The sequence below is a fragment of the Microchirus variegatus genome (assembly GCF_963457635.1).
Source record: "Microchirus variegatus genome assembly, chromosome: 10".
NCBI lineage: Eukaryota > Metazoa > Chordata > Actinopteri > Pleuronectiformes > Soleidae > Microchirus > Microchirus variegatus.
In genome coordinates this window covers 14,116,020-14,130,002 of record NC_139811.1, presented here as the reverse complement: position 1 = coordinate 14,130,002, position 13,983 = coordinate 14,116,020, and the positions used below count along the sequence as shown (strand labels likewise).

Below are 13,983 nucleotides of genomic sequence, written 5' to 3'. Positions count from 1 at the left end.
TCAACCAGATACAGCTATTCACGACACAAAAAGTAAACAACGAACACTTTACGGCAGCAAGGATGGCGTCGCACTTTAGCGGTGTGCTACAGTTGACAGACTTGGATGACTTTATCACTCCCTCTCAAGTACGTTTAACTCGCAGATAAGACCACACATTCACGTCGTCATGAAGTTTAACAGTAAAAAGCAGCGGTCAAACCTACTCAAGGAACCGAAGCTGTGTCTCGTCTGTGCTGTTATTGACGAAATGTTGTTGCCGTGTATGCACTTAGCTTGTTGCTAATGTTAGCTTTGTTATAAACGCGATAAAAATACACCTGTGCCTTTAGTTGCTATGTATAAGTTGTATTTTATTTTAAAGTGCAATATACTACTGCGGCTATTAATGTCTAATTGAATGTCTTTGTAACAACGTAAAATATGTTTGTATGACTTTGACATACACATATTATGAAACTTGTCTAAATATGCCACAGTTGGACCAAAGTTGGCTGTAATTTCTTATTCAGGTTCATGGCCCGGTGTTGTAATAGGCCATTCTGAGTTTTATTTCACTGTTTTTGACCTGGCTTTTTCTGTCCTCTTTAAATTTAGCAAAAATCGTGCAAAACATGTTTTTCCCCCATCTATCTATTCATTCTACTATTGTTTTGTTTCCTGTAACTTGGTAGTATGTATGTGTTGTCCTCTCTTACTTCTTACTCAGTTCTGCCAGGTGCCTTTGGATATTGCTGCGCCTATATATTACCTCCTCCATGGTGGTTTGTGTCTGTGTGTTTGAGTAGCACAACTCAAAAAGCAAAGGATCAATTTTAATACATGTGTCGTGGGTTTTGCATCATGGCCCAAATTTTAGTAGTGAAAACTTGTACCAGGTTTGTGGCACTGTGTAGTGTGGTCAAAATTAAGATCAAGATCTGAATCTAAAGCATAGAATACAAATACTGTATCAAAATTAGATTTTTCCTTTTACTTAATTGGCTATATAGCTTCAAAAACACTTCACCAATTGCCCATAATGGGAATGGGAATGAGGTTTTTAACTGTATTGTAAAATGGAAACCTTCAGTCTTTAAGATCTATTAATAAAACACAGCACTGGAATTTTGTAGTTTGTTTTATGCTTGTCTTTGTTGAATTTGTTTTTCAGGAATGTGTAAAACCTGTCAAAGTAGAGAAGAAACAAGGCAAATCTGTGGCCAAAATCCAAATAGAAGATGATGGAAGTTACATCCAAGTCAACCCAGTGAGTGTTGATTCTAAAACAAAATCTATCTGTAGAAGATTAAAGCTGAAATAATGCGATTGAATCACATTTGTGCTTGTTCACAGGATGGTGGCAAGAAGAAACTTGAAAAAGCAAAAATCACACTGAATGACTGTTTGGCCTGCAGTGGCTGCATCACCTCTGCCGAGAGTGTCCTCATCACACAACAGAGCCACGAGGAACTCTTTAAAGTGCTGCAGAATAACAAGGTATAGTTGAATACATGTTTCAGGTTTTGATTCTGGACAAGATTGCTTTTGCAGCATTAGTAATACTTCAATAATTTTGTCTTTCAGGCTACTGAGACTGAGCAGAAGGTTGTCGTAGTGTCTGTGTCACCACAGTCCAGAGCCTCTCTTGCAGCACTCTATAATCTCAGCAGTAGTGAGGCAGGCAGAAGACTCACTACTTTTTTCAAAGGCATTGGTGAGTTCAAATGTTACTTTTCAAATTGTAGTATATAAAGTAAATCATAAAATGACAGTAGGATAGTTTGAGTTAGGCAGAGAGTCACCCCTAAATATATTTTGTATTATAGCTTCTTCTGTTTTTTTCTTCTTTTCATTTTTCAGGGGTTCATCATGTGTTTGACACAAGCTTCAGTCGGACCTTCAGTCTGCTGGAGAGTCAGAGAGAGTTCGTGGAGCGATTCCAGAGGAAGGAGCAGGACAAAAAAACTCTGCCAATGTTGACATCTGCTTGTCCAGGTATTCCACGAAAAGCCATGAATGTCCTGGCCTTTGTTTACATGTCATAATAATTGACACTACATATTTCCTATCATCAACCAATCAATAAAGAGAAACACTGTTAATTTATTGACAAACTAGTTATTAACTAGAAATTATAGGCCTTCTGTGTTTTTTTAATTCTATTGCGTCATTAATACAAGTAGAATAAAACGTAAGTTAGAATTCTCAACACATTTATTTTGTTGTCCAGGTTTTCCCAAAGATTGATCAGTCAGATGTAGTTTTGTTATTATCTGTGTCTCATGTATACAGGTTGGATATGTTATGCAGAGAAGACACATGGGGAGTTTATTCTTCCATACATAAGTACAACCCGCTCCCCCCAGCAGATGATGGGTTCACTGGTTAAGGGCTATTTTGCTGAACAACAGGTAAGGTTTGTTGTTCAAGATTTAGTATCTAGGCAAATTGGGAAGGTTAACTTATGCACTGTTGGTAAATGACCGATATGAATACATGTAGATATATGAAAAAGATAAGCTGCCATTGAAGTGTTTATGGTGTGTTTTTAGGGCCTAAGTCCAGAACAGATCTATCATGTGGCTGTAATGCCTTGCTTTGACAAGAAACTTGAAGCATCAAGGTCAGACTTCTACCTAAGTAAAGCTGAGACCAGAGAAGTGGACTGTGTCATCACCTCAGGTACTGTATCTACCCCATGATGCTGTTAGTGTGTATGAATATAGACTAATTTAATTTATATTTCCCATTGCCTCATAAAGGAGAGGTTCAGAAAATGCTGGAGGAGAAAGATGTATCCCTCAATGATTTGGAGCCTGCAGCCCTGGAAACAATGTATGTTCTGTGCATTTTAGTTCCTTATTAGCCGGTTTCTACTTTTAAAATAGTTTCCGGAACAATAGTTGAACTTATTCCAATCATTTCACTTCACAGGTTCACTAATGTTAGTAAGGATGAATTCCTGAGTCATGCTGGGAGTGGATCAGGGGGTTACCTCCATCATGTCTTCACCTATGCTGCCAAGCAGCTATTTGGAGAGGAAGTACAGGAACTCACATACAAGACCCTCAGGTTAGTCTCAACATGTCTTAAGAACTAAAAATAATTGTGCGTTCTGGATTAGTTGTACTGTAATTCATTATAAATTCAGTTGCAGTGCTTGTTATAAACATGTCACACTAGCTTTTAACATGAGTCATGCACAATTATGTCACCAATCAATTGTCCTGCTTCATTGTTTTTAGAATGTTCACTTGAATGAATGAAATAAATAATTGTACCAACTTACTTGTCTTCTCTTTCCTATGACACTGTATTTCCAACCCCTCTGCTGCAGAAATAAAGACTTCCAGGAAGTGACACTTGAGAAGGATGGAGAAGTCCTGCTCAGCTTTGCTTCCACATATGGGTTCCGTAACATCCAGAACCTAGTGCAGAAACTCAAGAGGGGCAAGTCACCTTACCACTTTGTTGAAGTTATGGCCTGTCCATCGGGTAAGAAGACGTACAATTAAGAATTTCTAATAATATACCTGTATTTTTTCTACCCTGCGGCTTAATGCAAATGCAGTAATTTCTCTCCTATGTGTTAATATTCAGGATGTCTAAATGGTGGTGGACAGGTGAAGGCCTCACCTGGTCAGAACCAAAAGGATGTTCTCCAGAAGGTTGAGGAGCTTTACAAAGCAGAGTGCACCCTGACACCAGAAGATGACACTCGTGTGGCGGAGCTATATCAATTATGGCTCAACAGTGTGGGGGAGGAGAGAGCCAAAGAGCTGCTGCACACACAATATCATACAGTAGAGAAGATGATCAATGGACTCGCTATGAAGTGGTGATATAATACTACAGAGCCGTCCTACTATGACAAGACTGTTGAGGGAGTGGAGAGAGAAGGGTTACGTGGACACTGCTGAATATTAAACCTTTAAAGGTAGACAAAAAGTTGATCCGATACCGTGAAAGCCATAATAAAAAATGATGTGTAAGGTCTGACAAACAGCCCCTGCACCATTAATCGTCCTTGGCCACTTTAAAAGGTACAGAGGATGCAATTAATTGGCAGGAGAAAGTGTATAACTCACATTTTCTTATCCGATTCCTTTTTGTTTAACGCATTTAATTAAACATACATACATATTTGTATATAAATGTTGAAAGGATTTTTGTGAAATGTCATGACTCTTTCCAACTGAAGATGGATTCAGACTGATATGTTTTATTGAATAATCTCAATGCTGTCATACAGTTATTGTTTGGCAAAGAGACGATGTGAACTCCAAAGAGAAAGAAGCAAGTCACATTTATAGTCATGTACGCTGTGTCTTTTTCTGAATTTATAACTTTATCATAAATGACAGACACTTAAGTCTTTAGTAAATTATTTGTAATTATCTAGCGTTCAACTGCATAAGTTGGAAAAAAGAACCACTGGAAAGTATACACACACTAGGTTTAAAGCAGCAAATGTGACTCTGCAGGCTTTTGCCTTGCTTCCGTCTTTCAAACCATTACCTCCTTGATAGATGATTTACAGTAGATAGATGATAGATGATGCACGCTCTGAAAAATGGATCTCAGGGTCGTAGAAGCCCCCACTCCAAAGCCAGCATGGCGTGTGGAGGAAGTCTCTCCTTTGGCTTCTTAAACTTGTCCTTCTCCTTTCGAAGGACCCTCAGCACCTCGATGGGATCAGTCTTCCCCGTGAACTTCTGCACTCCTTCCTCCCTACAGGAAAGGAAGAGTATAAATTAGGACTGAAACAAAGTGTGATATGAGTGTAAAACCACAAATGAATCTAAATGAAGTCATATTTCCCCATAATTATCCCCTATTAGTATTGATTCTGATGATGATTGTTTCATACAAAGAATGAAATGTAATTATTACAAACACACGAGAGGCGAAGAAAGGGGTTGTAATCAAACTCCTCCATTAGGGTAGATGGCACGGTGGGTTTGTCGTCGTCATCTCTCGCCTGCAGACAAAAGATTGTCAGGCTATTATTACATTTAAGACAATATTCAATCGCCCAAACAAAAAGCAAATACATGCTGATAAACAACAATACATAACCCTTTAATGACATAGGCAAAGCCTGAACTTTACTACAATGAAAATGATCAAATATATCAAGAAAATCTCTATTTCTATTAAGTTCTATTAAGATTTACATCTTTAATATAACCCACTGGGTTTGGGGCAATGGGGCGGTATTATAGGAGAGACTTTGCACTGGTTTTGAACTCTTGTCAACAGTTTAATCTTACCCTGGCCCAGCTGAGCATCTCCTTAACCTTCTCGTTCTCCGGTTCAACCATCATGGCAAACTTCAGGTTCTTAATGGTATACTCGTGTCCGCAGAATATCTTCTACAGGACAACAAAAGCATGAGCTAAAGTCACACACAAACCCTTCATTGTACGTGTTATTTATTAATTCGTGTGACTCAGTCTCACTCCAGCTCTTATCTGAGGTCACGTCAGCTGCAGTTAACACTGTGGCAGCAGCAGCAACAGCAAATAACACAAAGCACAAGAGAATCCCGCTGACCGTGTCTTGAGGAAGTGAGCCCAGAACCTGGATCAGATTGTGGTACATCTGTTCTGCCGTACCCTCAAGAAACCGGCCACATCCACCGATAAAAAGCGTATCCCCTAACAACATTAAAAGACAAAGTGGTCAGTCCATCTCATACTGCACGACGAGAAGAAAGCACTTGTGCTGGTCGACAGGGTTTAATATCTCTGTGTTTGCCTTGTAACACAGTGAGTGAAGTGTGCAGGTGAAGAAATGCATGCTTCAAATGTCAACTGGTTCACCAGCACGCTCATGTTTATAGACAAAAGACCTGTGAACACAGCGGGGGCGTCAGTGCACTCATCCTCCCACACAAAGTAGCACATGTGACCAGAGGTGTGGCAGGGAGTGAACAGGCATCTCACATTGATTGAGTGAAACTGCAAATGGAGAAAATGCATAACATCAAAAAAAGACAATGTGACAGAGAGAGAATGAATCACTGTGCTGATTTGTTCGGGTAAAGACGTTTTACTCCTGTGACTTTGTGGGCACCTTGAGCTCCTGAGCGTGGATAACTTTATCAGTCAGACCCCCAATCCGATCATCTCCCCCAAACACCCTCAGTCCAGGAACCTCCTTCAGCAGGGGCTCGTTTCCTCGAGCATGGTCCCTGACCAGTGAGCACAGGTGCAGTTATTACATTTGCTTTTGTCTGTTTTGGGGATTATGTGTGTTTTTCTTTTTTTTTTTACACCAATAATCTGTTCTTACCAGTGATGGTGTGTGGTGAGAACAGCCGTCAGGGACAAGGCCTCTCTCTTGACAATTTCAAGCAGCTGGCAAACAAAGCAAATATTGTAAGATATTTAGTATGAACAAGTTACTTCACTCTAACTTTAACAATTAAATGAATTATAATGTGCGTAATGCTCTCTGTTTACAACGTGTTACAATGTGTTATAATCGACTTTTGTACGTGTATTGTTATGGTCAACTGATTTGTATTTCAAGAGACAAATTACATGTTTTAGTGATTTAGAGATGAAATCTGCATGTTTTTGGATTGTGGGAGGAAACTGGAGAACCCGGAGTAAACCCAGTTTTAAACAATGCTTGAAATAAATGGTATTTCTTTATTGTTTGTCATAATTATTTTTATGTGGTCCAATTGTTGACTACGTGGGTTCCACTTCATACTCACTGTCATGAAGTCCAGATTTTAATAAAGTCCTTACAGTCACCACCACAAACATCTGAGATGACATGAAGAAGAAGAAGAAGAAGAATGAGGATCATCCATCGCTCCTGTGTGCATGTCTTACCCGGTGAGGTACAGCAGTGTCCACAGCGATCGCCTGTTTACTCTGCTCCTCTATGATCAGGTACATGTAGTTATCCTCCAGGATGGAGATCACCTTTACCTTCATGGCACCACCACCACCACCAGGACACACGCGCATGCGCACCACCGCACTACGCGACGCGTACTGTTTGTTTGGAGACAAATCAATCACTTTGTGTCACTTGTCATCAACGCAATTTTTCTGTTGATATTGTGGATTTAAAAAAAAAAAAACATTTTTAAAAATGTTGCTGTTCACTGCAGAGTATAAAACACACCAGGTTAAGATTGTGTGCAGCTCGTGGTCGAATACATTTTTAAACGAGAATAGGAAAATCCTCCTCTTACCTGAGTGATGCAGAGTCCGACTATTGTGTTTTTCCTCGTGAAGATGAGGCAGTCATCATTGTGCAGTGTTTCTGACTGTAAAGCAGGAAGTTATCGCGACAACAACACACTCACACACAGGCAGCATGTCAGGTCCCATCCAAGGCATTTTAATCGATCCCAGAACTTTCAACCATACCATCAAACTATTACTTTCTCTGTATCCTCATTCAAAGAGGAGAAATATCTGATATGAATTACCATTATTAACGAAATTAAAAGTATATAATGAACCCTTGGTCCAAATGTGATACATAAACACTGAGCTTTCACTATTCAAAGATTAAGTCACACTGCCCTGTTTGATTGCTTTGTTTTTATTCTTCATTTCATGAGAATTTTTGATATTTCACGAGAATGTTTGATATTTCACAATTCTGTCCTGGTGGAATAAAGCTCATACATATTATTCGTGTGCTTGCTGAAAGGCAAGAAGGAAGAAGGATCTTTGATTTTCGGAAGCATTTGCCGATCACAGCCAGATGAACTCGGCGGCATTGCAGCCAAACAGGAAGTTAGCTCATATATGGATGGAGATTCTGTCTATCTTATATGTGGTTTATTTGACATTTCACCATATGAGTTTAATAGTCTACCAAGTTAACGACAAAGGTTTCAAATCAGGAGCAAATTGACTTTGACTAATTGACTACCGCCGCCATGGAGCATGTCCCTGGTTGCGCTCTGTGTCCTGACATGACAGCAAGGGACATCCAGGAACGTGTGCAAGTGCAAGGGTCAAACGCTTTTCACACACTGTTAGCGACTTTATCCCCCAGAGAGCGCAGCCATGACCCTGGCAACATCAAGCTGTGGCTGAAGGTCAAAGAGCAACTGCGGCAAATTGGCTGCACCTTCTATACACTGGACCTTTAAGACCAAGTCCAGTCTGATACTTCCAGTGAGGGTGGTATGGACATACAAATAAACAAAGTCTACTTTAAACAAAAAAAAAACTCCGCAATTAGCATTATTTCAACAAATTTACTTATAGAGTAAGACATAAGTGAATGGACTGCATATACACACAGTATACTATTTAGTGAGTGAACAGTGTGAAGATTCTGAACATTGGATGTTAAAAAAAAAAAAAAAAAAACACTGACAGCTGTGAATAGCATGAAGAAATAACTAGACCATAATGTACTGTACCTGTGCTTACAACATTATCATAGCAATATTGTGTCATTATATCATATATAATGTCTACTGTCAAATGTGTAGTTTCATTAAGACACACTGAAGTTACAGTGGGTGCTGTCCAAATTCCACAGAGGTTAATTTCTTGACTTTTACCACAAACTTTCAGAACTGAATGAGCGGTAAAACACCGCTTCAAGCCAAAGTTGATATTAATGAATGACTTTTAGATTCTTAGATATTTTAGAAACTAGACAGTTAGTGTTTGATGAAGATTTTCCCCAAAGAAGTTCAACTGCAATGGAAACATTTAATAATTGCAGAATAAAATAATGTTAATTCTTTTTACAGACAAACACACAAATGTTAACCTTTGTCAGTTAACATTTGTCATTTCCTAAAGAGCTCCCTGTTTCGTTTCAACAAGACTAAATTTTGTACATCAATATATTACAAAATAATATTAGATATATTCTTAAAAACCCCCATGAAGAAATTAACAAAACTGTTGCCAATTAAAGCATTGAATGTATGGCCATATATTCCTTAAAACTGCCAAATGAATAAAACAACAACATTAGTGCTGAACAGAGAGATCAAAACCTTGTTCTTTAACTGAAAGTGAATACAGAATTTGCAGAATTTGCTTTCTCGAGTATTGTCATAACTTGCAGTCAGCATGAAAGAATTGGGAGTCACTCTTTGGGCACACGGAAGCCATCTTTTTCTTTCCGGAGACTTCTCATGGTCTCAATCGGCTCGGTCTGCTTGACATGGTCTTGGACCGACTTCTCTCTATATAAACAGTAGAAAATAAGTCAGTGAGGAGGGAACATTACATGTAATTAGCTCTAAACCAGCTACAAACTTCAGAGATAAGTAGGGGTTAATCAGGTTGTACACACTTTACTCGCATGAAGGGGTTAAAGGTGAATTCGTCTGCCAACGTGGACGGAACAGTAGGTTCTCCATTGCTGCATTTCTCCTATAAACACCATGCACACACACACACACTTACATATTAATCTTTAAATATCATCATATTAATCATCTGAGTGAGCCAGTGACTGAATGAAATACCTTTGCCCATGCTAGCTTCTTCTGAATGACTTCATTGTCTGGTTCCACATGACGAGCAAACTTCAGATTGCTGACCGTGTACTCATGACCGCAGTACACGCGCTTAGAGAGGTAAACAAAAACAAACAACATAGTTAGTCAGTCAAACCCAACAGCTTAATTATACCCTCTCAGACTATTGCACTTTTAAATCCACTGTTTCACTAATAAATCATTTGTCAAAAGAATAACTAACATATCAAGTGTTGTGCTAACATTTCTTATTATTACCTTGTACACTGACACCTACGGATGGAGTACATATATAATTTTAATAACAGATTTACTGTTTCAGGAGGCAGGCGTCCCAGAGTTTCTATCAGGGCTCTGTACATCTGCTCTGCTGTGCCCTCGAAGAATTTACCACAGCCCGCCACGAACAGTGTGTCCCCTGCAGACAGGAAAAACAACAGACAAAAACACATAGGTGTCCTCATAGGTGGAGTTTGACATCTCTTTTTTTAACCGACAGTAAACAGTGCAGCTACTGTGGCGTGATATGAAGAGACTACAGACTACATGAGGCATTAAAAGACAAGAGCGCTAAGCTGGTGATAAAGTCAAACAACAAATAATAATGGCTTAATCAGTGTGTGACAACTTTAATAACACATAAGCTGTGTTCGAGTTACACAGGAGCCGCGCTCACGTGAAAGTAGTTAAGTCATACATCAGGGTGGTTGCTAAAACATAACAAACAACCATTATTTAATCACAAATAATGCAGTACATTAACAAGAAATGCTTTTATTGGACCTATTTTTGGACATAATCTAGTTAAAAGTTAGTTTGCCACCCTCCAAACTCCGCCTAACGGTGTTCTTTGCACTTTAAATGTTGCACATGACTATGGACTGCATACAGTCAATTGTGATTGGTCAAGCTTAACAGATTAAAGAGTATAATCAAGAGCACATTGTCTCAGGCATCACTCTGCTATTTACTTGTCCCAACCATGTGGTCTAAAGGTCAATGTGATTGGACATACCTGTGAAGACAGCTGGTGGTTCACTGCAATTTTCTTTTGTCACATAGTAGCAGATGTGACCAGTTGTGTGACATGGTGTAAAGAGGCATTTGACATTGAGCGATCCAACCTGGGGAAAAGAATGACATGAGGAAGTGAGGAAAAACACCAGTCATCCGTGACTTGTATTTGAATCATGGGATACAGGACTTCATGGTCTTACTTTGAAACTGTGGGAATGGGAAACTTTCTTTGTGAGAGCATCGACTCTGTCATCTCCTCCATAGACTCGAAGTCCTGGCATTAGCTTCACCATCTTCTCATTTCCACCAGCATGATCCCTAAGGAGAGAAAAGAATGTGTGTATTCATCTGAATGTTTAATCCGCACAGAAGCTTACTAAAAATTAACTTTGTTACTTTGATAGAAGGTGAAACATTTACAACCAAGCCTAGTCGTTGCTGATTTACTAAGATTACTAGGGCTTGCAAGAATGAAAATCTCTACAGAAATCAATGTATTGTTGCACATTTTCAAGCATGTTTAGTTGATGGGTTAGCCCATTGTGTCTAGAATTGTACTGTGACTATAGTAACCAGTGTATTAATAAATGAAACACAACATGTAACATACCAGTGGTGATGAGTAGTCAGAACTGTAGTGAGTTTTACGCCATGTTTTCTAACAGCCTCCACAACCTGTTGAAGGAAGAAATACAACTTAGTGACACTTTTCAATAATTAGTCGATTGATCTCTGTAGCGGACATTAATTACTGACCATCAGTGGCGTGCAGAGACATTTTGAAGGTCAGGGGTGAAAATTAAAAGGGCACAATTGCGCACCAATGGGGGCTTTTACCACAAGTGTATAATTTCCCACATTCACACACATCTATACATATACAGTGATATCCTATACAGCACAGCATCACTTTGGCTTATTACATCTACACAAGTTCCAGACTGTTATGTGATGTATCATTATTAAGTGATAACATGGACAACCACACATGTACAAAAGCTTCACAGTGGCATTTACTAACTGTACTAGAGCAAATATAATGAATGTAAAAAACCTTTATTGGCTCGACGGGGTCAACAATAGCTGCTTCTCTGGAGTCTGGATCGATCAGCAGGTACATGTAGTTGTCACTGAGAGCTGGTACAAGTTCAACCTTCATGTTTGCTTGTTCCACCAGAGAAGACTTCCTCACTGCGAGGTGAAGGAGAGCAGCTGCCTGGACGTCCACTGGTACTACACGTGTGAGAAGTATGATATACAAAAGTTAGTGGCATGACATGAAGAATTATTACTACACTCACCAATTAGTGAGTTCCAGTTAGAATGAGCTACTCCGAAGTCATGCAACTCTCCATATTTGAGGCCAGTAACTAATCAACTAACAGATTATTAATTGCTAACTAAATTAATCGCTGATTGTTTTGATGATTATTTCAGTTGTTTGAGAAATAAGTAAATAGTTTGTTTGATTCTTAAATATGAATACTTTATTTCCTTTCACAATAATAAGATTTGTTTGTGTTTGTGACCAAAACAGTTGATGATTTCATCATTTTTGACATAATAAAACACCAGTTGAATATCTTCTGGCCAAACAAATAAATAAATAAATAAATAAACAATGGAGAGACCATTTTTGAATACTTTCTTGTTTACATGCCCTTTCTATATACTGCAACACATACATCAGACAAAATTTAACATGCAATACAAGACATTTCAGAACATTCACGTTGTCTACACGGATATTTAATGGACCAAACAACTGACAAACGAATCGTCAAACTAAGAAAATAATCAACATCAAATTCGGTTATTATTAATTCGCAAGCCTATCAGCGTTTTCTCACATGACACGACATGTTGTCTATTTAGCTTCGATGCTAACTGAACTAACGAGCTAGCCTCAGAATGTGTCACCTTGTAGTTAACGCACTGGTCTTGACTGACATGGCTGCACAAGCAGCAGCTACAGGGATTATGTAAGCGGAAGATTCTCCTGAGCAGCAGATAGGTAAACATGACACGCTAACAGGCTAGCATGCTAGCTGGTGTGGAAAAGGGTAAGAAAGAGGAGGGGGGGAAAGCAAGCTTGACGTACCAGTTTTTAGGAGAGTAGCAGCTCTTGTTAGAGTGCAGGCACTCAGTGCCAGTGACTTCAATAACATGACAACATCAGGAACCTTATCACATTTCCCATAAACCAGAAAAGTTTGGTTCCGTTTTTAGTTCCGCCTCCTCCACTCAACCTCACAGACTCGACCAATCAAACGTGGGGGAGTTGATCGCGATTTCCTTAATCAGTGATTAACTGCATGATTTACTCATTCTTGCGCACACATTACAGTAAATGTATTTATGTATTTATTACGCATTTTGCCAGTAATCGTATCAGCAATAACAATATTATAGGTGTGGTTTGTTTGTCTAAAAGTAATGTTTGCCCCTTCTGGCTTGCCGTAGGTGTAAACTCAACGTTCCTGAGTGTAGGTTAAAGTTTAGTTCACCGTCTGGTGCGGACTGCTTCAGAGCGGCTCAAACTTCCATATTCCTCCACAATGACAGCACGGAACATATCTCGGTTCTGGGAGTGGGGCAGGAAGATTATTTGTGTCGGGAGAAACTACGCGGATCACGCCAAAGAGCTGAAAAATGCGATTCCCACAGAGCCCATCCTGTTCCTGAAGCCTCCTTCTGCCTATGTGACAGAAGGCTCCCCGATCCTGGTGCCCACGTACACCAGCGACCTGCACCATGAGGTGGAGTTAGGGGTGGTGATCGGGAAAGGGGGCACAGCCATACCACAGTCCGCCGCCATGGAGCATGTCGCTGGTTACGCTCTGTGTCTGGACATGACAGCGAGGGACATCCAGGACGTGTGCAAATCCAAAGGTCACCCCTGGACCATGGCCAAAGCTTTCAACACCTCCTGTCCCGTCAGCGAGTTCATCCCCAGGGAGCGCATCCCTGACCCTGGCAACGTGAAGCTGTGGCTGAGGGTCAACGACCAGCTGAGGCAGAGCGGCTGCACCTCTGACATGATTTTCTCCATCCCATATCTCATCAGCTACATCAGTGACTTCATCACCCTGGAGGAGGGAGATCTCATACTGACCGGCACTCCTAAAGGAGTTTCCGCCGTGCAGGAGCACGACGAGCTGCAGGCTGGGATCGAGGATGTTGTAACCATGAGCTTCAGAGTCGACAGACAAGACCAGTAGTGGAATTATTTATTTTTTTAAAGGCAACCACAGACAAGTCTGTGCAGGTTTTCAGTCATTCCGGTCATTCTGTCTCCAGTGCTTTAGTTATAGGTCACTTGTTTTAGTGAAGATTAATTTTAATTAAACAAAGTCAAGTTGTCTTTATATCACTCCTGAAGATGCAAAGATAAAGGAGGGATCCAAACTTGAATTTATTATTATTATTTTATTATTTCAAACGTGTCTCTGTGTGGAACAGCAGGTGGCAGCGCAGTGCCATCGACACCCTATGAA

General features: G+C 39.8%; 4 protein-coding genes across 5 annotated transcripts; 2 read left to right on the top strand and 2 right to left on the bottom strand.

Moving 5' to 3' along the window:
• The first annotated feature begins 59 nt into the window (after positions 1–59).
• narfl (nuclear prelamin A recognition factor-like) lies at positions 60–4,445 on the top strand. Its single transcript, XM_083897079.1, has 11 exons — positions 60–128; positions 1,154–1,249; positions 1,336–1,479; positions 1,567–1,696; positions 1,843–1,977; positions 2,275–2,393; positions 2,535–2,664; positions 2,745–2,817; positions 2,917–3,054; positions 3,320–3,477; positions 3,583–4,445. Exons 1-11 carry the CDS (start codon positions 63–65, stop codon positions 3,822–3,824), a joined length of 1,431 nt encoding a protein of 476 aa, XP_083753205.1. The 5' UTR covers positions 60–62; the 3' UTR covers positions 3,825–4,445.
• Positions 4,446–4,550: 105 nt separating this feature from the next.
• On the bottom strand, positions 4,551–6,966 carry LOC310933567 (hydroxyacylglutathione hydrolase-like protein). The gene is made up of 8 exons (XM_083897080.1): positions 6,831–6,966; positions 6,280–6,344; positions 6,061–6,178; positions 5,837–5,945; positions 5,539–5,642; positions 5,256–5,357; positions 4,884–4,963; positions 4,551–4,713 (listed from the first exon to the last, which is right to left on the bottom strand). Exons 1-8 carry the CDS (start codon positions 6,933–6,935, stop codon positions 4,563–4,565), a joined length of 834 nt encoding a protein of 277 aa, XP_083753206.1. The 5' UTR covers positions 6,936–6,966; the 3' UTR covers positions 4,551–4,562.
• Positions 6,967–7,694: 728 nt separating this feature from the next.
• Positions 7,695–12,722, bottom strand: LOC310933596 (hydroxyacylglutathione hydrolase, mitochondrial-like). Of its 2 annotated transcripts, none has more exons than XM_083897113.1 (9): positions 12,588–12,722; positions 11,541–11,719; positions 11,097–11,161; positions 10,687–10,804; positions 10,485–10,593; positions 9,784–9,887; positions 9,458–9,559; positions 9,283–9,362; positions 7,695–9,172 (listed from the first exon to the last, which is right to left on the bottom strand). In XM_083897113.1, the coding sequence occupies exons 1-9, from the start codon at positions 12,652–12,654 to the stop codon at positions 9,073–9,075; spliced, it is 924 nt and encodes a 307-aa protein (XP_083753239.1). In that variant the 5' UTR covers positions 12,655–12,722; the 3' UTR covers positions 7,695–9,072. The 2 variants fall into 2 exon arrangements, with proteins under 2 accessions (XP_083753239.1, XP_083753240.1); XM_083897114.1 differs by lacking the exon at positions 12,588–12,722 and adding an exon at positions 12,407–12,441.
• A 316-nt stretch (positions 12,723–13,038) lies between these two features.
• Positions 13,039–13,983, top strand: fahd1 (fumarylacetoacetate hydrolase domain containing 1). The gene has a single exon (XM_083896668.1). It carries the CDS (start codon positions 13,045–13,047, stop codon positions 13,705–13,707), a length of 663 nt encoding a protein of 220 aa, XP_083752794.1. The 5' UTR covers positions 13,039–13,044; the 3' UTR covers positions 13,708–13,983.

Excerpts from the sequence above, each read along its gene's own strand:
- narfl (XM_083897079.1), top strand. The coding sequence starts at position 63 with ATGGCGTCGCACTTTAGCGGTGTGCTACAGTTGACAGACTTGGATGAC. Across the intron at positions 1,697-1,842 it reads TACTTTTTTCAAAGGCATTG|GGGTTCATCATGTGTTTGAC; the intron begins GTGAGTTCAAAT and ends TTCATTTTTCAG. Across the intron at positions 2,665-2,744 it reads GGACTGTGTCATCACCTCAG|GAGAGGTTCAGAAAATGCTG; the intron begins GTACTGTATCTA and ends TGCCTCATAAAG.
- LOC310933567 (XM_083897080.1), bottom strand. The coding sequence starts at position 6,935 with ATGAAGGTAAAGGTGATCTCCATCCTGGAGGATAACTACATGTACCTG. Across the intron at positions 5,946-6,060 it reads TCCACGCTCAGGAGCTCAAG|TTTCACTCAATCAATGTGAG; the intron begins GTGCCCACAAAG and ends CTCCATTTGCAG. Across the intron at positions 5,643-5,836 it reads CGCCCCCGCTGTGTTCACAG|GGGATACGCTTTTTATCGGT; the intron begins GTCTTTTGTCTA and ends TAATGTTGTTAG.
- LOC310933596 (XM_083897113.1), bottom strand. The coding sequence starts at position 12,654 with ATGTTATTGAAGTCACTGGCACTGAGTGCCTGCACTCTAACAAGAGCT. Across the intron at positions 9,560-9,783 it reads GACGCCTGCCTCCTGAAACA|CGCGTGTACTGCGGTCATGA; the intron begins GTAAATCTGTTA and ends TACCTCTCTAAG. Across the intron at positions 9,363-9,457 it reads AGAAGCTAGCATGGGCAAAG|GAGAAATGCAGCAATGGAGA; the intron begins GTATTTCATTCA and ends TGGTGTTTATAG.
- fahd1 (XM_083896668.1), top strand. The coding sequence starts at position 13,045 with ATGACAGCACGGAACATATCTCGGTTCTGGGAGTGGGGCAGGAAGATT.